The 21835-nt window shown below is 47.6% G+C and overlaps 2 protein-coding genes across 2 annotated transcripts in view; one reads left to right on the forward strand and one right to left on the reverse strand.

Moving 5' to 3' along the window:
- Positions 1–13498, reverse strand: part of LOC138665408 (oocyte zinc finger protein XlCOF8.4-like) — a 40973-nt gene extending 27475 nt beyond the window's left edge. Inside the window, exons 1-7 of the mRNA XM_069752860.1 lie at positions 13344–13498; positions 12653–12831; positions 10503–10691; positions 10222–10345; positions 6678–6751; positions 4630–4738; positions 2107–2204 (exon numbers count right to left, since the gene is read on the reverse strand). Of these exons, the coding sequence (XP_069608961.1) occupies positions 2107–2204; positions 4630–4738; positions 6678–6751; positions 10222–10345; positions 10503–10691; positions 12653–12772 (714 nt within the window). The 5' untranslated portion in view covers positions 12773–12831; positions 13344–13498. The remainder of the gene's footprint in view (positions 1–2106; positions 2205–4629; positions 4739–6677; positions 6752–10221; positions 10346–10502; positions 10692–12652; positions 12832–13343) is intronic.
- Positions 13499–16729: 3231 nt separating this feature from the next.
- LOC138665409 (gastrula zinc finger protein XlCGF48.2-like) overlaps positions 16730–21835 on the forward strand; it is a 128243-nt gene continuing 123137 nt past the window's right edge. Inside the window, exon 1 of the mRNA XM_069752861.1 lies at positions 16730–16845. The gene's annotated coding sequence lies outside the window, so the exon portion shown is untranslated. The remainder of the gene's footprint in view (positions 16846–21835) is intronic.

Consider the following 21835-nt stretch of genomic DNA (forward strand, 5'->3'; position numbering starts at 1 on the left):
CACACGGAATAGAACATAGCTTCAGCTTTGTCTGGAGATCCCCAGGCCAACTTTTGAGCCATAAGGTTCTTCTGGCTGCATTGGAGAGAGCAGCGGCCTTAGATGTTAACCGTACGGAGTCTGCCGAGGAGTCTGCCAGGAATGCTGCTGCTGCTCTGATTGCAGGGATAGAATCTAGTAATTTATTCCTGGGTAGCCCGTCTCTAATTTGACTCTCTAATTGATCGATCCACACCATCAGAGATCTGGAGGTGCAGGTAGCCGCAACAGTAGGCCTCAAGCTACCCCCAGCCGATTCCCATGCCCCTTTAAGAAATGTGTCTGCTTTTTTATCTAAAGGGTCTTTGAGGGTACCCATGTCCTCGAACGGGAGCGCAAATTTTTTCGAGGCTTTTGCCACCGCTACATCCAACTTTGGTGCCTTATCCCAGGAAGTGGATGCGTCATCATCGAAGGGATACTTTCTTTTAAGCGAGGGCACTGAAGAGTTTCTCCTATCAGGTTTTTCCCATTCTTTTTTAATTAGGGATTGGACATTGGGATTTAAAGGGAAGGTTTTCCGTTTTTTTTGTCCCAAGCCACCAAACATAACGTCTTGGGCTGTTTTGTCAGGTTTAGGCTCCTCCACCCCCTTAGTAGCCCTAACAGCTCTCACTAAGGCATCCACTTCCTCGAGAGGAAAACAATGTCGGCCTGAATCTTCCTCGGAGGAGGATAGGGAGGAGTCAGAATCGTCCGAATCTGCGTCATCAGATGAGGATCGGACAGAGTGGGATTGTACTGTTTCTTTTACTTTATCTTTTCCTTTTTTGGAGGAAGATACAGCATTCTGAACCTCAGATCTAATAATATTTTTTAGCTCTGATGCAAAGTCGGGAGTCTCCTCACATAGCACACGCTGGATGCAGGATTTACAAAGCTTTTTGTCCCAGGCTACTGGTAAAGCTTTGTCACAGATGGGGCAGGATTTGTTTTTCCTTTTCTCCAGCTTCTTCTTTCCCTATTAAGGGAGAAGAGGGAGCCCTATTATAATACATTCACGAAGATCAACTCACCATTCGGACGTGCAGGCAGGTACCGGTTCTGGAGGGGGCCCTGGGTCTGGAATGGAAGGTTCCCGAGGAGGTGAACTAGTCTTCGCAGCAGACCTGCTGCGCTGTGTAGAACGGCTGCTAGACCCACTTCTGGCGCTCTTAGGGTCTGTCTTCTTGTGGTGCTGCTGCCTAGGCTGCAGCTCCTGTGGATCGCTGTCCTCCATGATTTACAGGGAGATGGTGCGACAACTGTGTGTGCACCATCTCCCTATTTGTATTTGGCGCCACCTCCGGCGTTCCCCCGCACTTCCGGTCCTGCGTCACGTCCAGGGAGAAGAGAAGCTACTGCGCATGCGCGCGGCGATGACCCGGAAGTCCTGCCGCATTTCCGGAGCGGCGGCCATCTTAGTACACCCGGAGCGTGCGCTTGTCGGCACAGAAGCTCCGGGTGATCCAGCGCCCCTTCCTCTCTCAGAATCGGCGGCGCTCTCCCTCCGCTCACCCTGAAGAACCCCTCGGTTCCAGCGGTGGCGGCTTCGGGAGCCGGACAAGCCGCGGCAGGAGCCTCCTCGCTGCCGGTACTCGACCGCCCGGTCCCGGTCCATCGGTCTTCATACAGGTACCACCGGAAAGAGGTTCCCTGTTCAGGGACAGGAAACCAACTGATGCGAGGGAGAGGTACCGCCCTTTTATCTGTAGGTTTCCTGTCCCTGAAGGGCGGATCCCCTCTCTCCCCGTAGTGCTGTCATGGGAGACCGAGAAATTTTGTTTTTATTGAAGTAAATACTAAAACCAAATATAAAATGATAGGGAAAGCCTCCAAACGGACACCAGAAATGCCTGAAGAATCAATAATATTATGAAAGGGTCCACAAGGAAATATATAGCCAAGAGTAGCTATAAAGTGCAAGTGCTTAGCTGTAGTACAGGGTATAATTATCCCTATCCATTGAGCTTAACCAAGTGCGGTCCCCGGGTTCTACAACACCTCATAGTAGTGTCCTTCTAGATAAATGTAAGAAGGCAAGTTACCTGTTGTAAATGGGCTACCATCAGTAATTCTACACTTTACCTGCTTATCCTGTAGGATTTTGACATCATCCTCGGAGGAGTTTTCGAGTGAAGAAGGACCGTGAGGTTTTTCTGGAAAACTGCTGACACTGGGAGTTCCTGTAGGAAAAACCGCAAAATAAAAAATATGGTTGAAGAAATTACACCCCATTATCCAAAGCACACAGCTACTAAGAAGCAACAGCTCTGCCTCTGGATTATATGTAAAGACATTCCTTTAACCCCTTAATGGCAAGCCATTTTTTACCTCTCCACATTCTAGAAACCATCATATTTTTTTTTATTTTCTTGCTGACGTAGGTGTATGGTGGTCTTATTTTATGATGAAGAAATTGTATTATTTTGAGGAATATATAAATTACCATGCCATTTATCTACTTTTTCTTGCAATAAAATGTTTAAAGAAAGCACAGTAATTTTTTTGTTTTGCAGTTCATGCTTCACACCAAACAACCTATTGAATGAATGGACTATTCAAGTTATTATGGTCGTGTGGATAGCTAATATGTGTAGTTTTTGTTATTTATGTACTAGAATAGACCCCAATTTATATGTATATTTGAATTTTGTCATTTTCATTTTTTTTTGTGGGGAACTTTTTTTTCACATTTTATTTTTCCCTTATGTTTTGATGTGATTTTTTTACATAATTGGTCAACCAAAAGATCATAAAAGTTCTCAGGGGAACACACACAGGAGCCGCAGTTATAGGGAAAAACAGCAAAGTACAGTGGCAAGTCATGGTCTCCTAGGGTGCCACCGCATTTCTGCAGTTTTGCACTTCTCTAGCACACACCACCTGTGAACGTAGACATGGGGTATCTAGAAGATTCTCACATCCAGGGCTGTGGAGTCGGAGCCCATTTTGGTGGAGTCTGCGTCATGGAAATTGAGCAGTCGGAGGTTTCGCTTACTGACTCCACAGCCCTGCTCACATCGCAGCGTTTTCTGCATAGTACGTTTTGCTGGCATAAGGATTACTAGTGCATGCTTGAATGGGAAATTAGAAATTATTTTGCACACTTTGCTTATAATTACTGTTTGATAAAAAGCTGAGTAAGGGCAGTCTCACACGTCCAGATAATTCCGGTACCGGAAAAATCGGTACGGAATTATCCGTGTCCGTGTGCTGGTGCGTTTCTGTGGCACATCAGTGTGGCACACGTACGGCACACGTGTGCCGCCCGTGTGCCCACTGGGTACCACACGCACCGTGCTGGGTACCACACGCACCAGCATCTGGTGCTGAAGCTGCAATTCATATCTTCCCTGCAGCAGCGTTTGATGGAAAGAAGATATGAATAATCGTGTTTAAAATAAAGCTCCATGTGCCCAGCCCCCTCCCACCCCGTGCGCCCCCCCGCTGTTGTTAAAATACTCACCCGGCTCCCTCGCTGGCTGGCTCTGCTTCCTGTCCTGGCCGCACCTTCTACTGTATAAGCGGTCACGTGGGGCCGCTCATTTACAGTAATGAATATGCGTCTCCACCCCTATGGGAGGTGGAGCCGCATATTCATGATTGTAATGGGCGGCCCCACGTGACCGCTCATACAGTAGAAGATGCGGCCAGGACAGGAAGCAGCGCCAGCCAGCGAGGGAGCTGGGTGAGTATTTTAACAACAGCGGGGGGGCGCACAGGGGGCGGGAGGGGGGGGTGGGCACATGGAGCTTTATTTTAAACACGATTATTCATATCTTCTCTACAGCAAACGCTGCTGCAGGGAAGATATGAATCGTGGCTTCAGCACCAGTGGGGGGGACAGCGCTTACAATAGCGCTGTCTCCTGCACGGCACACGGACTGCACACGGACAACGTCCGTGTGCGGTACGTGTTTCACACGGACCCATGGACTTTAATGGGTCCGTGTAATACGTGCGCTCCCACGAACACCGCCATGTCTCCGTGTTTGGCACACGGAGACACGGTCCACAAAAAAATCAATGACATCTGCACAGATGCATTGATTTTAACGTGAGTCAGTGGCTCCGGTACGTGAGGAAACTGTCACCTCACGTACCGGAGCCACTGACGTGTGAAACCGGCCTGAAGGGTCTTAGGTATTATTCGTAGGAAGTGTGGAGCATCTAGCTTTAAGCTTGGGTCACACTTTTAGACACCAATATGAAAGTTTTATTTGATGTATTTTAGGCAAAAGTGCCTGGTCGGATGAGTATTTTGACCAGATCACCATTTTTCTGCAGATTTTCCAACTGCAAGCTGTATAACTTATTGGGTGAAGCAGATCAGGCGATGTGTATTTGTGTAACGATGGAGGGGCGACCTAAGGATACAGCATCCTTTATCAAGGTGTGCAGAATTATTAGGCAGCTTGTTTCCCCAGGGATTTTACTTTCTTGAATATTTAGGTTTATTAACCTTTTGAACTGACCAACAGCACTATAGTAGTTCAATAACAAAATTATTCATCAAAAAACAAATTGCCTAATAATTGTGCAGGTATGGTGGCTTAGTATGAATTTTCTTACTTTGTTCTTTAGGTCTCATTTGGTTCAGTTGCTTACCTGTATGATCTGATGTATCTTCAGGAACGGCCTCTTCAGTCTTTTGATCAATCATCTCGTAAGTCTCTTCTTGTTTGATAACTAAAGTTTGGCTTCCTGGACTCTCGCTCTAGGTAAAACATACAATAAGTAAAGCTCGGTACCTCAATATAGCATGCTGCTTAACCCCTTCACAGCAGGGCCAATTTCCATTTTTTGTGTTTTAATTTTTTCCTCCCCCTTCTTCCCAGAGCCATAAAGGTTTTATTTTTCTGTGCACATAGACATATGAGAGCTTGTTTTTTGCGGGTTGTACTTTTGAATGACACCATTTATTTTACCACAGTGTGCGGAAAAACTATTTCAAGTGGGGATAAATTGTGAAAAAAAAAAAAATTTCTGACATTGTTTTTTGGGAATGGTTTTTACAGTGAACATTTTGTAGTAAAAATGACCTCGCAGTCTGATTCTCCTCATCAATACGATTACGGTGATACCAAATGTCCAGGATTGTAAAATTATTTTAGTGGTGAAAAAAAAAAAAAGTCGGAAGTTTGCAAAAAAATCTTTTTGGGTTGTAGACCTGTAACGTTTTTATTTTTAGGTTGATGGAGCTGTGTTATGGCTTATTTTTTGCGGGGCGAGAAAGTTTTTATTAATACCATTTTAGGATGGATGTGATGCTTTAATCGCTTGTTACAGAATTTTCTTTGGAATTGAAAAAGCGTGATTTTGGCATTCTTGATTTTTTTTTTGGTTTACGGTGTTTACCAATTGTGTTAATAGATCAGTAATAAATTGATCAGTGCCCATAGACTCAGGGGCGGATATATCATCGGAGCGGATACATCATCAGGGCAACCTGCGCAAAGCACAGGGGCCTCGGAAATAAGGGGAAGTAGGTGGAACTGTGCATTTGGGGGAGTTATTAGACTGCAACGGGCTCATATACTCTTCATGTAGTTGCACAGAGGTCCTATTCTGTCAGTGTCCACCACTGCATAGGCTGTCATTGTTCTCAGCAGCGCCAATCCTGTTAATCAGGCAGTGTAAAAAGTCTGCCGAGGTATGAAACGCTTGATGGGTGAAATGATGTTTAATCTTGCCGAGAAGTCATTGTTCTTGGCAGTACAATGCCCTGTGCTGCTTAGAACACTGTGCAATCTATCTGATCGTTCCATGCTCACGGGAAGTGTAGACAGACTAAAAAATGTCTGCTCGTCAGCTTATATACCATCAATCCTTTAATGTTTAACAGCTGCCACTTGCTAGTGTGAACCCGACTGTACAGTCATGAAAAAATAGAGCAGCCGGAAGCGTTTATATATACAGTACAATATACATGCTCATTGACTAGATGACCAAAGATGAAGGACCATAAGCCCACTAAATTTTGTCAGTGGGTTCCACATCCTTTTCTGTGATAAAGGGAAGCTGTCAGTAAAATAAACCTCACCAAACTGCATATGTGGGCAAGCAGGTATTTGTAATGTATAAGCATTGATGCCTTTATAGCTTCTATCTGTTGCTGCATTCCCAAGAAATCAGCATTTTAATACTAATGCAAATACAATGTTAAGTACCCGGGGTATGACGCAGCACCTAACAAGCCTTTGGCTACCAAGTATGTTGCCCCCGCCCTGAAACATCTTCTTTAGCTTAACTGATAGCTTACTATGTAAATGCAGTTACCAAGCAGAAAATCAGACAGTGATGCTGGTGTTGGGTGGGATAACATCCTTGGGAGGATGAGGCTAGTTAGGTGCTCTAACATTTCCATAGCTCTTAACATCTCATATGAATATGAATGAAAATTTCTCGAGAATGCATCAACAGATAGAAGATATAAAAGGTATCTATGGATTTCAAATAGCTGTATGCATATATATGTGGTTAGGGAGGGTTCATCTTACTTCAGATTTGCTTGAGCTACATAATCTAAGAGACCCTTATGATTAACAGCCTCAGAAATACATTTCTAAGTGAGAAATCACAAACATATTTTAAATTTTAGTGAAACTAATATATAGAAAAAGACAAATGTTAGAACATAGTATGTATCAACTTACCATGAACTCACACTGCGGTGCACTATACTCCTCGGAAGGAGACTCTCTGCAGGTTTCTGTGTTCTGGGATCCATCTGCAATAATTTGATTAAAATCTGCACCATAATCCTTTTCTATGAAGTCCCATTTAAACTGCGCTTTACAAATTGTTAAACTACCGCAGCCTCGTGACACGTTTGCATTCTCTATATTGTTCTCTATAGCTCATCGTCCTGTGTAAACCAGAACATTATTTCACCCGACAAGTGAGCTCATCCAGGGCAGTACCACGGCCTGCAGCAGCTGACTGTATGGTCAGAGGTACAAGCGGACAGAGGCAAAAATGTGGTCAGACAATCTGAGGTCAGGGAAGGCAGGACGAGTTCAACATACGTAGCCGAGGTCAGCAGCAGAGAGGCCAGGATAAATGGGTAGGCAAGGCGGGTCAGAAAACAAGGGAGACAATACAAGAAAGCACGTTACAGCAATCTAGACAGAAAATTAACTAGAACCTTAGAAGATCAGGTGAGGAGAGATGGGAGGAGCGGCATTATAAACCTCATGCTGCTTGGGGACAGGATCTCACCTCTGCAGGACACCATGGGGTTAAATACCAGCAGAAAGCGGCTGCGCCTCCCTGTAGTCAGGTGGAGACTTACCAGCAAGAGCATGTTAGAGTGTTGAAAATGCTAGAAGAGGCAGCTCAGCGAGACAGCCTGCGACTGGGGAGAGCACTAGTTCTGCAGTGTAAGGGTGCAGTCAGAAGGCCGTATCAGGCCGAGGTCGGAATGAGGTGCACGGACTGGCCAAGGCTCTCCTGACAGCTTCATGGATTTCTATGCAGCCCTCACGCTTCGGTCAGGACAGCTACTGGCCAGTCCGTGCACTGTGTTCCGATCTCAGTCCTATATACAAGGCTGTCTGACTGCACCCTAAGTGTGATAATATACTCACCGATAGCCATCTTCCCTGGCTTCCAGTCCTCTTCTAAGTCAAGTGATGGCTCTTCTGATCAGCTGGCTCATACAGAGTTCTGTGTATAAGCCAGAAGTCTCGTTTACCATGCAAGTCTATGGAGCCTTGGCTTTTTCAATGTAAACCTATGGAGGTTCAGAACGAGACTCCATAGACTTCCATTATAAACTTCCGGATCACACGTAGAAATCTGGGTGAGCCAGCTGGTCAGAAGATCCATCACAGGACTCAGAAGAGGACCGGAGAAGTGCTGGAAACCAAGAAAGATGACAATCACTCAGTATATCAAAACACACTTACACAACCATTTACAGATATATACCATAAAAAAGGAGTGCTTGTTTAACCCCATCACAACGTAGCATGTACAGTTGCATCATATGTCGGGTCTCTGGCTTTCATGCGGACCCACACACCAAGACCACATCTTTCCAGGTAGATGATAGCTGATTTAATCAGCCATAATGTGCCTCTAACAGTCGTGGGTAGAGTGGAGCTCCGCCCGTGGCTATTAACCTGTTAAATACTGCTGTCAATCTCTGACAGCGCAATTAACACTTGCCAGCATAGGGGCGTGTCATCCCAAGCATCTATCGGCAAGCTTTGATGTGATCATGGGGCGCCAAAAGATTGCCGTGACACTTGAGGATCTCCCGGAGACCTCCATGCTTGTCATGACGATCATCCTGTGAAAGCCAGCGTTTAGCTGACGTTCATAGGTGATCTTGATTTTCTCTATAATTGTTATGTATATACAAGCGTTCAGACTATTAAGGGACTATTAAATACAAGGAAATTTTTTTAAACAAATTTAAAATATGAAACCCCCCCCCCCACAAAAGTTCAAATCACCCCCCCTTTTGCCCCATTAAAAATAAAACAAAATTTTTAAAAGATGTAATATACACATATTCGGTATCGCTGCATTTGCAAAAATTCCTATTAAAATATAAAATAAAATTAATCCGATCAGTAAATGGAGTAACGAGAAAAAACAAACAATCGAAAAGCCAAAATTACATTATTCTGGTCGCTGGTACAATGCAATTGTAAGGTGATTAAACAGAGTATCAGTAAAAACGTCTGCTCAGGGCGCAAAAAATAAGCCATCACATAGCCAAAGATCGCAAAAATGTTACGGGTTTCAGAAAATGACGACAAATGCAAAAATAAAAAACTCAAAAAACTGTGGAATTGACTTTTTTTTTGCAATTTCAACGCACTTAGATTTTTTCCTGCTTTCCAGTGCATTACCTGATAAAAATGGATGGTGTCAATCAAAAGTAGAATTCGTCCCACAAAAAGCAAGTGGAAGGAAAAGAAAAAAAAGTTATGGCTCTTGGAAGAAGGGAAGGAAAAAAAATTAAAATGAAAAATCGCCTGGTCATGAAGGGGTTAAACTGGTCACATCCTGAGATTGAAGTCGTAAGATGTTACACTTGTCACATATAAGATTTGTATACATGCAGTCATGTGCAGACTGGTCTCATCCTATTTCGGTCAAAAGAAGTGAATCGAAAACTGCCTAGTCGGCAAGTGACTGATCGTTTCGCTCGCTCATGTCACCGCTGGCTCACTGCAGCAATGCCAGTTATTCAAGACAGCGGGCACACCAGGTGTGCATTCACATAGCCTGATGGAAGACTTTGCCGTCAAACCTGGACAACCCCTTTTAATACAATTGATGAATGAAAAAAAAATGACAGCGATTAGCTGCAGCGGTCAGGTGACTGGCACAGTGCATCACTGGATGTTTCTGTGATGGCAAACTCTGGAGTGATGTGGTAAAAATGCCAGATTTCTTATTTTACACCAGAATCTGCCTTCAATGTGATCGTTATCAGGTTCAAACCATCCCTTTGTGGGTGAACACATCTGTAAGAGGAAAGCCTAGGAATGTCCCACATATAAGCAGTGCGCCAACCTACGGCAGTCAACTAGAAGGATTAAAGGGGTATTCGACCACTGATATAGTGACAGTTAGTTGCTAGTGGTTGTAACTAGTGATGAGCGAATATACTCGTTACTCGAGATTTCCTGAGCATGCTCGGGGGTCCTCCGAGTATTTTTTAGTGCTCGGAGATTTAGTTTTCATCGCCACAGCTGAATGATTTACATCTGTTAGCCAGCATAAGTACATGTGGGGGTTGCCTGGTTGCTAGGGAATCCCCACATGTACTTATGCTGGCTAACAGATGTAAATCATTCAGCTGCGGAGCTAAAAACTAAATCTCTTGAGCACTAAAAAAATACTCGGAGGACCCCCGAGCGTCCTCAGGAAATCTCGAGTAACGAGTATATTCGCTCATCACTAGTTGTAACCATGGATACCTAAGGTCCTGCAATGCTTGGACATAGCAAATCAGAAGAACTATACTACATTTGTAATTGGAGGTATTTGCTAATATTATTATTACTAGACCTACTAAATATTGGCATAGGACCTTGGAGATGGGAATATCCCTTTAAGCATGGGCAGGCCTGACTAGTGGCTGACAGCTCTTCAGTTTAGGATTATTAAGTCGGTGCTGGAGGGGAGGGAGATCTGGGTCGATCATCTAATAAACATCTAAGTCAGAAGTGCACTTACCAGGAGATGGGTTTTGCTGCTGGTCTCCAGAACGAACATCCAATACTGAAGCATTGGGCTTTTCTAAATCATCACACTCCTCCATGGAGAAATAAACGGTGACATCCTGACACCCTATAGGAAGCTGTCACACGGATAAATGACAATTACATGGGATGCCTAGCACATTCAGAATTTTATTAGACCCCATAAAAATTACAGAGCCGCACCACATTCATTAGACAGATGTGCGGTCACTTCCATGGCATAACTGCCCCACTCACATTCCCGGAAGCGCTCACCTCTCCCGTCAGCAGCTGGGTGATCGTATTGGTGAGTTCTAGAATCTTCTGGTTATTCGTTCCCTCTTCTCTCCTTCCGGCAGGTTGGGGATCTTGGTTGGGGCTCAGATTCCTACAGAATCCCCCCGACACAATGGGGCTGCTGCTGTGCGTGACCCGGCCACCAGACATCTTTAATACAACGTAATCCTGTGGATTGCAATAGTGACTTTAGTGGACATAGCGGACGCTCCGTGGACTATGTCGTGACTACAATCGCCAGGAATCGCTTCATGTTCTAGTGGTATGCCTGAGACACGTTACAGTTACGCCCATATATATTTGGACAGAGACAACATTTTTCTAATTTTGGTTATAGACATTACCACAATGAATTTTAAACAAAACATATCAGATGCAATTGAAGTTCAGACTTTCAGCTTTCATTTGAGGGTATCCACATTAAGATTGGATGAAGGGTTTAGGAGTTTCAGCTCCTTAACATGTGCCACCCTGTTTTTTAAAGGGACCAAAAGTAATTGGACAATTGACTCCAAGGCTATTTCATGGACAGGTGTGGGCAATTCCTTCGTTATGCCATTCTCAATTAAGCAGATAAAAGGCCTGGAGTTGATCTGAGGTGTGGTGCTTGCATTTGGAAGGTCTTGCTGTGAAGTAAACATGCGGTCAAAGGAGCTCTCCATGCAGGTGAAACAAGCCATCCTTAAGCTGCGAAAACAGAAAAAACCCATCCGAGAAATTGCTACAATATTACGAGTGGCAAAATCTGAGAAAGAAAGAAAGCACTGGTGAACTCATCAATGGAAAAAGACCTGGGCGCCCACGGAAGACAACAGTGATGGATGATCGCAGAATAATCTCCATGGTGAAGAGAAACCCCTTCACAACAGCCAACCAAGTGAACAACACTCTCCAGGAGGTCGGCGTATCAATATCCAAATCTACCATAAAGAGAAGACTGCATGAAAGTAAATACAGAGGGTTCACTGCACGGTGCAAGCCACTCATAAGCATCAAGAATAAAAAGGCTAGACTGGGCTTCGCTAAAAAACATCTAAAAAAGCCAGCACAGTTCTGGAAGAACATTCTTTGGACAGATGAAACCAAGATCAACCTCTACCAGAATGATGGAAAGAGAAAAGTATGGCGAAGGCGTGGTACAGCTCATGATCCAAAGCATACCACATCATCTGTAAGACACGGCGGAGGCAGTGTGATGGCTTGGGCATGTATGGCTGCCAGTGGCACTGGGTCACTAGTGTTTATTGATGATGTGACGCAGGACAGAAGCAGCCGAATGAATTCTGAGGTATTCAGAGACATACTGTGTGCTCAGATCCAGCCAAATGCAGCCAAACTGATTGGTCGTCGTTTCATACTACAGATGGACAATGACCCAAAACATAAGGCCAAAGCAACCCAGGAGTTTATTAAAGCAAAGAAGTGGAATATTCTTGAATGGCCAAGTCAGTCACCTGATCTCAACCCAATTGAGCATGCATTTCACTTGTTAAAGACGAAACTTCAGACAGAAAGGCCCACAAACAAACAGCAACTGAAAACCACCGCAGTGAAGTCCTGGCAGAGCATCAAAAAAGAGGAAGCACAGCGTCTGGTGATGTCCACGAGTTCAAGACTTCAGGCAGCCATTGCCAACAAAGGGTTTTCAACCAAGTACTAAAAATGAACATTTTATTTACAATTATTGAATCTGTCCAATTACGTTTGGTCCCTTTAAAAACAGGGTGGCACATGTTAAGGAGCTGAAATTCCTAAACCCTTCATCCAATTTTAATGTGGATACCCTCAAATGAAAGCTGAAAGTCTGAACTTCAACTGCAGCCAATTACTGGACTAAGCAGTGTTGCACCATCACTCAGGATCCCGGTGATTGCCTGCAGCGCTGTCAAAGTCTAGTGAGACAGAGAGGAGGAGGCAGGGGATTTAGTAGGCATGTCCAGCTCTCATGGGAATAGCTCCCTCAGGTCCAACTAAGGAATCAGCTGCAGCCTCTCTAACATCCCTTCACGGCTCAGACGGGATTAACCCTATAAAGGTTATATGAAACCAGACACTCCCTTTAATGGAGATATAAAGGGGTGCCCGAGTAATTTCCAGAATCCTTTCCGCGTCCCTGCAGAAGCCCTCACCTCTCCAGTCAGCAGGTAGAGGATGTCTAAGGTAATGTGCATTATCTGGTCAATCAAGTGCTTCCTGGCCTCGTCCATGGCGAGCGGCTCGGTCAGGTCATCCAGACGCGACAGCTTCATCCTACAGATCAATGCCCGCTGTATCCTGGTGGAGTGTGGATTTCACCTGGGAAACAAATCTGCAAAGCAACAAGTGATTATCTGCATACGGAAGAAAATGCCCCCCGCCCAATGCTAGTTATCACAGGAAATCCACAGGCGCAGTGTCGGAGAGCGGGCGCAGTGTCGGAGAGCGGGCGCACCGTCTGGCGCTGTTATCTTACATGGCTGCACGCGGTTTGCCCACTCTGCTGACAGTGAAAGCCCCTCTCAGCCTTTCCCACGAATGGGGGACGCAGTAGTGCGGACCCCACTGGCAGATTCCCTGCCCCAGAAGACGACGGCTAGTCACAGACCCCTCCTGGAGCGCACGGCGGCCCACAGTGGGGTACGGGCAGGTCATGACCTTCTGGGGTCTTTCCGACCGTATCTATAACTGGATGGTAGAAACGGACCCTAAACTCCTGTGAGCCCACCCACAGCGCACAATGGCACCAATATGGTTGCTAGGAGTAACAACATTGAATGCTCCCTCATCATTACAACCCCCAATTGTCTCATCCTGGCATAGGAAACCCCGGGTGTCAGTCACCTGTGAAAGCCGCTTCTTCGGTGTCCTCCTGGGCGCTGGTACAGGACCGTGCTTTCTTCCAGAGGCTCGTCTCATCTTGGAGGGAAAGCACGTGATCCGGCCATGTCTGCAATCGCAGGAGACATCTTGTAGGAGTCCGCTCCACCCTTAGGGCCAATAGAGATGGCGCGGACTTCTGCACACAAGCGGCCTGCTGCTAGAGTACGCTGTGTGCCCTGCCATCTAGCGGTGACGTTAGGTATTACACCAGCCAGTCTACAACCAGGATGGCAAAATCAGTCCTGGTGACAGGGGCCACCATCATCACTGCACTCCTGCCCGACAGGGGCCACTATCATCACTGCACTCCTGCCCGACAGGGGCCACTATCATCACTGCACTCCTGCCCGACAGGGGCCACCATCATCACTGCACTCCTTCCCGACAAGGGCCACCATCATCACTGCACTCCTGCCCGACAGGGGCCACTATCATCACTGCACTCCTGCCCGACAGGGGCCACCATCATCACTGCACTTCTTCCCGACAGGGGCCACTATCATCACTGCACTCCTGCCCGACAGGGGCCACCATCATCACTGCACTCCTGCCCGACAGGGGCCACTATCATCACTGCACTCCTTCCCGACAGGGGCCACTATCATCACTGCACTCCTTCCCGACAGGGGCCACTATCATCACTGCACCCCTGCCCGACAGGGGCCACTATCATCACTGCACTCCTGCCCGACAGGGGCCACTATCATCACTGCACTCCTGCCCGACAGGGGCCACTATCATCACTGCACTCCTGCCCGACAGGGGCCACTATCATCACTGCACTCCTTCCCGACAGGGGCCACTATCATCACTGCACTCCTGCCCGACAGGGGCCACCATCATCACTGCACTCCTGCCCGACAGGGGCCACTATCATCACTGCACTCCTTCCCGACAGGGGCCACTATCATCACTGCACTCCTTCCCGACAGGGGCCACTATCATCACTGCACCCCTGCCCGACAGGGGCCACTATCATCACTGCACTCCTGCCCGACAGGGGCCACTATCATCACTGCACTCCTGCCCGACAGGGGCCACTATCATCACTGCACTCCTTCCCGACAGGGGCCACTATCATCACTGCACCCCTGCCCGACAGGGGCCACTATCATCACTGCACCCCTGCCCGACAGGGGCCACTATCATCACTGCACTCCTGCCCGACAGGGGCCACTATCATCACTGCACTCCTGCCCGACAGGGGCCACTATCATCACTGCACTCCTTCCCGACAGGGGCCACTATCATCACTGCACTCCTGCCCGACAGGGGCCACTATCATCACTGCACCCCTGCCCGACAGGGGCCACTATCATCACTGCACTCCTGCCCGACAGGGGCCACTATCATCACTGCACTCCTGCCCGACAGGGGCCACTATCATCACTGCACTCCTGCCCGACAGGGGCCACTATCATCACTGCACTCCTTCCCGACAGGGGCCACTATCATCACTGCACTCCTGCCCGACAGGGGCCACTATCATCACTGCACCCCTGCCCGACAGGGGCCACTATCATCACTGCACTCCTGCCCGACAGGGGCCACTATCATCACTGCACCCCTGCCCGACAGGGGCCACTATCATCACTGCACTCCTGCCCGACAGGGGCCACTATCATCACTGCACTCCTGCCCGACAGGGGCCACTATCATCACTGCACCCCTGCCCGACAGGGGCCACTATCATCACTGCACTCCTGCCCGACAGGGGCCACTATCATCACTGCACTCCTGCCCGACAGGGGCCACTATCATCACTGCACTCCTGCCCGACAGGGGCCACTATCATCACTGCACTCCTGCCCGACAGGGGCCACCATCATCACTGCACTCCTTCCCGACAGGGGCCACTATCATCACTGCACTCCTGCCCGACAGGGGCCACTATCATCACTGCACTCCTGCCCGACAGGGGCCATCATCATCACTGCACTTCTTCCCGACAGGGGCCACTATCATCACTGCACTCCTGCCCGACAGGGGCCACTATCATCACTGCACCCCTGCCCGACAGGGGCCACTATCATCACTGCACTCCTGCCCGACAGGGGCCACTATCATCACTGCACCCCTGCCCGACAGGGGCCACTATCATCACTGCACCCCTGCCCGACAGGGGCCACTATCATCACTGCACTCCTGCCCGACAGGGGCCACTATCATCACTGCACTTCTTCCCGACAGGGGCCACTATCATCACTGCACTCCTGCCCGACAGGGGCCACTATCATCACTGCACTCCTGCCCGACAGGGGCCACTATCATCACTGCACCCCTGCCCGACAGGGGCCACTATCATCACTGCACCCCTGCCCGACAGGGGCCACTATCATCACTGCACTCCTGCCCGACAGGGGCCACTATCATCACTGCACTCCTTCCCGACAGGGGCCACTATCATCACTGCACTCCTGCCACATCAGTGCTCATATTAGTGACATAGCCACAGCAGTGCCTACCACACCGCCCATTCAGTGTGAGCAGCAATGCCCTGTCCATGGCAATGCCATCTACACGATGGAGGAACTGACATGGCTGTCCATTTGGGCTATCATTACCTAAGTTGCCCTGATCTCCACTCCCAGGACTATTGTCCCTACTGCTCCCAGTCCCCCACTGGTTCTGGCTGTTCGCTTATTTTTCTCCCTCAGTGGAGCCCTGTAAATGTCTGGGGCGGTGCTGGGAGATGCTGTTTCGGAGCAGCGCTGGGCTAGTCTTGTCCTTGGACCTCCTAACTATGGAGACTCTGGAACGTTCTATACCCAGCCTGGCTGTAAGCATGCCACCAGGATCTGACCCGTGCTGCCTGTGTATGGGCAGCATGGATCAGGAGCACACCGCTCCCTGGCCTCCTGATGTTATACCAAGCACTGAAGCTGGCAGGACCTAGCGCCAACCATGCTCTCTAGAGCAGCGCTTCCAAGCTCTATAGGAATAATCTTGTAGGCACTGCAAGAGTTGTCACTACTGCAGTGGAGGCCGGTAGCCTAGGCAACAAGCAGTATACTATAAAATCCCTCCATTCTTGGGAAAAGTAAATTGTAAAGTTTCCGTAGCATTGTGGCCTGCAGCCCACTGTGACAGGGCACAAACTGTTGCAATCAGACAGGATTCTTACTCCCTACTCTGGTTTTTTCCTCTACAGGCCGCCGTACAAGCGTGGATTTTACAATAACTTTATTAATCGGTTACTTCAGTCAGTTAGCAGCAGGCAGCTTAGCTCCCAGCCGTACCGGGGGCGGGGCCACACTCCGGGCTGACTAACCCGCCCACTTATGACTAGTTGTGTATGTGCCTACAGAGTCACGTGAGAGTCCTGTGCTAGTTTGTCATTGGTTGTCATTGCGCATGTGTAGAAGCCATCCCGGCGCGCGTGTGACGTCACAATGGGGCTCGCTCTGATCCTGGGTCCTATATAATGACGTTGATTGGCTGCGGAGGCGCATTCAGCTCAGGGGTAAGGAGCGCGGCTGTGGCGGACTGGCAGGCTTTATAACCCTTTTCTGTGCTCGGCCTTAAAGGAGAACGCCACCTTTTGTACCCCGTATGTGATTTCTCTGCAGGCTGCTGTGGGCGCAGGATGTTCTTGTCAGTGCTGCCTGTCACCAGTACGTCCATAGCTAGAAATGGCCGGTGTAGGCACAGCGCCTGCCCTAGCTGCCCGGCTCCTGTGTATACAGCTGCGGGGCCTGTGGAGAGCGTGTAGTGGGTGCGCAGGGCATGGCCGCCTGTGTTCTGCTGCCGGCTGTCCTGTCAGTTGGGAATGGAGCTACGTCAGGAGACGTGTACTGGGCTCCCAGTATAGACAACAATAAGGCAATCGATAAACTTGTTATTCATCAAATTAATTGTGGCAAATTAGATCCTCCTGCCTTCTGTCTGTGGAGAAGTTCCACCACTGGACTTGTGCTGGTCTATTCACATACACCAAACAGTAGAATTAAAGTCCATTTTTTCATGACAGTAATGTTATTGTGTAACATAAAGCCGCTTGTTAGAGCACGGTAATCGGCGTCTGTAAAGCTATAGCGGCGGTTTGGGACGGGCACGGGTCCTGACAAGGTCCATTTACTACATCTGATGGACTACTGGAGACCAAGCAACCTTAGGACATACAGGTGATTCTCTCAAAATTAGAATATCATCAGAAAGTTAATTTATTTCAGTTCTTTAATACAAAAAGTGAAACTCATATATTACAACCCCTGGCAAAAATTATGGAATCACCGGCCTTGGAGGATGTTCATTCAGTTGTTTAATTTTGTAGAAAAAAAAGCAGATCACAAACATGGCACAAAACTAAAGTGATTTCAAATGACAACTTTCTGGGGTTGTATATAGAGTCATTACAATCACAGTGATCTATTTCAAGTGTTTATTTCTGTTATTGTTGATGATTATGGCTTACACGAATGAAAACCCAAAAGTCATTATCTCAGTAAATTAGAATACTTTATAACACCAGCTTGGAAAATGATTTTAACATCTGAAATGTTGGCCTACTGAAATGTATATTCAGTAAATGCACTTAATACTTGGTCGGGGCTCCTTTGGCATCAATTACTGCATCGATGGCGGCATGGCATGGAGGCGATCAGCCTGTGGCACTGCTGAGGTGTTGTGGAAGCCCAGCTTGCTTTGATAGCAGCCTTCAGCTCATCTGCATTGTTGGGTCTGGTGTTTCTCATCTTCCTCTTGACAATACCCCATAGATTCTCTATGGGGTTAAAGGGAACCTGTCACCTGAATTTGGCGGGACCAGTTTTGGGTCATATGGGCGGAGTTTTCGGGTGTTTGATTCACCCTTTCCTTACCTGCTGGCTGCATGCTGGCCGAAATATTGGATTGAAGTTCATTCTCTGTCCTCCATAGTACACGCCTGTGCAAGGTAAGATTACTTTGCGCAGGCGTGTACTACGGAGGACAGAGAATGAACTTCAATCCAATATTGCAGCCAGCATGCAGCCAGCAGGTAAGGAAAGGGTGAATCAAACACCCGAAAACTCCGCCCATATGACCCAAAACCAGTCCCGCCAAATTCAGGTGACAGGTTCCCTTTAAGGTCAGGCGAGTTTGCTGGCCAATCAAGCACAGTTTAAAAAATGGATAACGTAAGTATATAACCTTTCAAAAGCTCACCGTAAGTACTTACATAAATTTATACTTTATTGAAAACATTATTTTCAAAATGTTAAATGCACCACCATCACCAACCAAGCATAAACATAGCCCAAGGGACCTGCCCCTATACTAGCCTGGATGTCCCTACCTGACTGCGGAGGTTGGCACCCTAAATCCTGCGCAGTGGCGCCCCCGCTCCTCGTCGGCTCACCCTGCTGGCCCTAGTAGGCCCTCTTATTGGCAGGGGAGTGGGGAAAATGAGGAAAAAGTGACAGATTAAATATACATATAAGAAGTTATTTGGACAATGCTGCTAAAGCTTCTCTAAATGATACTTTATCCTCTAACTATAGACTGTTTAACTGATATAACTGTGAACTACTAGCTGATCTATATATACTCTATTCAGATTGGTAAAAGGTCCAGTGTGTAATCATGATTGGTTATCTAATCTTAGAGCTATTGAACATTCAGCATGCAACGTCAACTTGTGCCATCAAAGATGGTTAAACAGGATCAATAGATATCTATCACACTATCACAAATAATCATATTCCCTCCATGATACTGTAGGTATTCAGATTAATACCATATAGAGGAAAGATATAGGAGTCATCCATACATAGCAATGTCCATAAATCATACAAAGCGCAGAAGGTATATAACCCCACAAATTTATTTCTATTTTAGTGCCACCTAGTGTTGGGAACCCATTATTGTATCTCTCTCTAGTTAGATATCTTCAATTATGGCATCCCCCTTAATATACTTTCTATTGGATAGTGTTATTGCACATTGCCCATATTGATGTAGACACTAGGTCAGCAATTGGTCATCCACATTGTCATTGATCTCACCTCTGATAGGCACTATAGCTCTTATTTAGAGAAGTTTATCAATACCCAATCTGGATTCAGACTCATTCCTCCACAGGCAAGTAATTTTGTTCTGACACCAAAAATCTAAAAATACATACAGTGGGGCAAAAAAGTATTTAGTCAGTCAGCAATAGTGCAAGTTCCACCACTTAAAAAGATGAGAGGCGTCTGTAATTTACATCATAGGTAGACCTCAATTATGGGAGACAAACTGAGAAAAAAAAAATCCAAAAAATCACATTGTCTTTTTTTTAACATTTTATTTGCATATTATGGTGGAAACAAAATTTCATCTCAATACTTTGTAATATATCCTTTGTTGGCAATGACAGAGGTCAAACATTTTCTGTAAGTCTTCACAAGGTTGCCACACACTGTTGTTGGTATGTTGGCCCATTCCTCCATGCAGATCTCCTCTAGAGCACTGATGTTTTTGGCTTTTCGCTTGGCAACACGGACTTTCAACTCCCTCCAAAGGTTTTCTATAGGGTTGAGACCTGGAGACTGGCTAGGCCACTCCAGGACCTTGAAATGCTTCTTACGAAGCCACTCCTTCGTTGCCCTGGCGGTGTGCTTTGGATCATTGTCATGTTGAAAGACCCAGCCACGTTTCATCTTCAATGCCCTTGCTGATGGAAGGAGGTTTGCACTCAAAATCTCACGATACATGGCCCCATTCATTCTTTCATGTACCCGGATCAGTCGTCCTGGCCCCTTTGCAGAGAAACAGCCCCAAAGCATGATGTTTCCACCACCATGCTTTACAGTAGGTATGGTGTTTGATGGATGCAACTCAGTATTCTTTTTCCTCCAAACACGACAAGTTGTGTTTCTACCAAACAGTTCCAGTTTGGTTTCATCAGACCATAGGACATTCTCCCAAAACTCCTATGGATCATCCAAATGCTCTCTAGCAAACTTCAGACGGGCCCGGACATGTACTGGCTTAAAGGGACACTGTCACCTGAATTTGGAGGGAACAATCTTCAGCCATGAAGGCGGGGTTTTGGGGTTTTTGATTCACCCTTTCCTTACCCGCTGGCTGCATGCTGGCTGCAATATTGGATTGAAGTTCATTCTCTGTCCTCCGTAGTACATGCCTGCACAACGTAATCTTGCCTTGCGCAGGCGTGTACTATGGAGGACAGAGAATGAACTTCAATCCAATATTGCAGCCAGCGGGTAAGGAAAGGGTGAATCAAAAACCCCAAAACCCTGCCTCCATGGCTGAAGATTGTTCCCTCCAAATTCAGGTGACAGAGTCCCTTTAAGCAGTGGGACACGTCTGGCACTGCAGGATCTGAGTCCATGGTGGCGTAGTGTGTTACTTATGGTAGGCCTTGTTACATTGGTCCCAGCTCTCTGCAGTTCATTCACTAGGTCCCCCCGCATGGTTCTGGGATTTTTGCTCACCGTTCTTGTGATCATTCTGACCCCACGGGGTGGGATTTTGCGTGGAGCCCCAGATCGAGGGAGATTATCAGTGGTCTTGTATGTCTTCCATTTTCTAATTATTGCTCCCACTGTTGATTTCTTCACTCCAAGCTGGTTGGCTATTGCAGATTCAGTCTTCCCAGCCTGGTGCAGGGCTACAATTTTGTTTCTGGTGTCCTTTGACGGCTCTTTGGTCTTCACCATAGTGGAGTTTGGAGTCAGACTGTTTGAGGGTGTGCACAGGTGTCTTTTTATACTGATAACAAGTTTAAACAGGTGCCATTACTACAGGTAATGAGTGGAGGAAAGAGGAGACTCTTAACCCCTTCCCGACCTGTGACACAGCGTATGCGTCATGAAAGTCGGTGCCAATCCGACCTGTGACGCATATGCTGTGTCACAGAAAGATCGCGTCCCTGCAGGCCGGGTGAAAGGGTTAACTCCCATTTCACCCGATCTGCAGGGAAAGGGGGAGTGGTAGTTTAGCCCAGGGGGGGTGGCTTCACCCCCTCGTGGCTACGATCGCTCTGATTGGCTGTTGAAAGTGAAACTGCCAATCAGAGCGATTTGTAATATTTCACCTAAAAAAATGGTGAAATATTACAATCCAGCCATGGCCGATGCTGCAATATCATCGGCCATGGCTGGAAATACTAATGTGCCCCCACCCCACCCCACCGATCGCCCCCCCAGCCCCCCGATCTGTGGCCCGCTCCCCTCCGTCCTGTGCTCCGCTCCCCCGTCCTCCTGCCCGCTCCCCCCGTGCTCCAATCACACCCCCCCGTGCTCCAATCAAACCCCCCCGCACTCCGATCCCCCCCCCGTGCTCCGAACCACCCCCCCTGCACACCGATCCACCCCCCCTGCACACCGATCCACCCCCCTGCACACCGATCCACCCGCCCGCACACCGATCACTCTCCCCCATGCTCCGATCCCTCCCCCCCCGTGCTCCGACGCCCCCCCGTGCCCTGATCTCCCCCCCCTATACTTACCGATCCTGGCGGGGTCCCG

Source organism: Ranitomeya imitator, chromosome 2, assembly GCF_032444005.1.
Source record: "Ranitomeya imitator isolate aRanImi1 chromosome 2, aRanImi1.pri, whole genome shotgun sequence".
Taxonomy (NCBI): domain Eukaryota; kingdom Metazoa; phylum Chordata; class Amphibia; order Anura; family Dendrobatidae; genus Ranitomeya; species Ranitomeya imitator.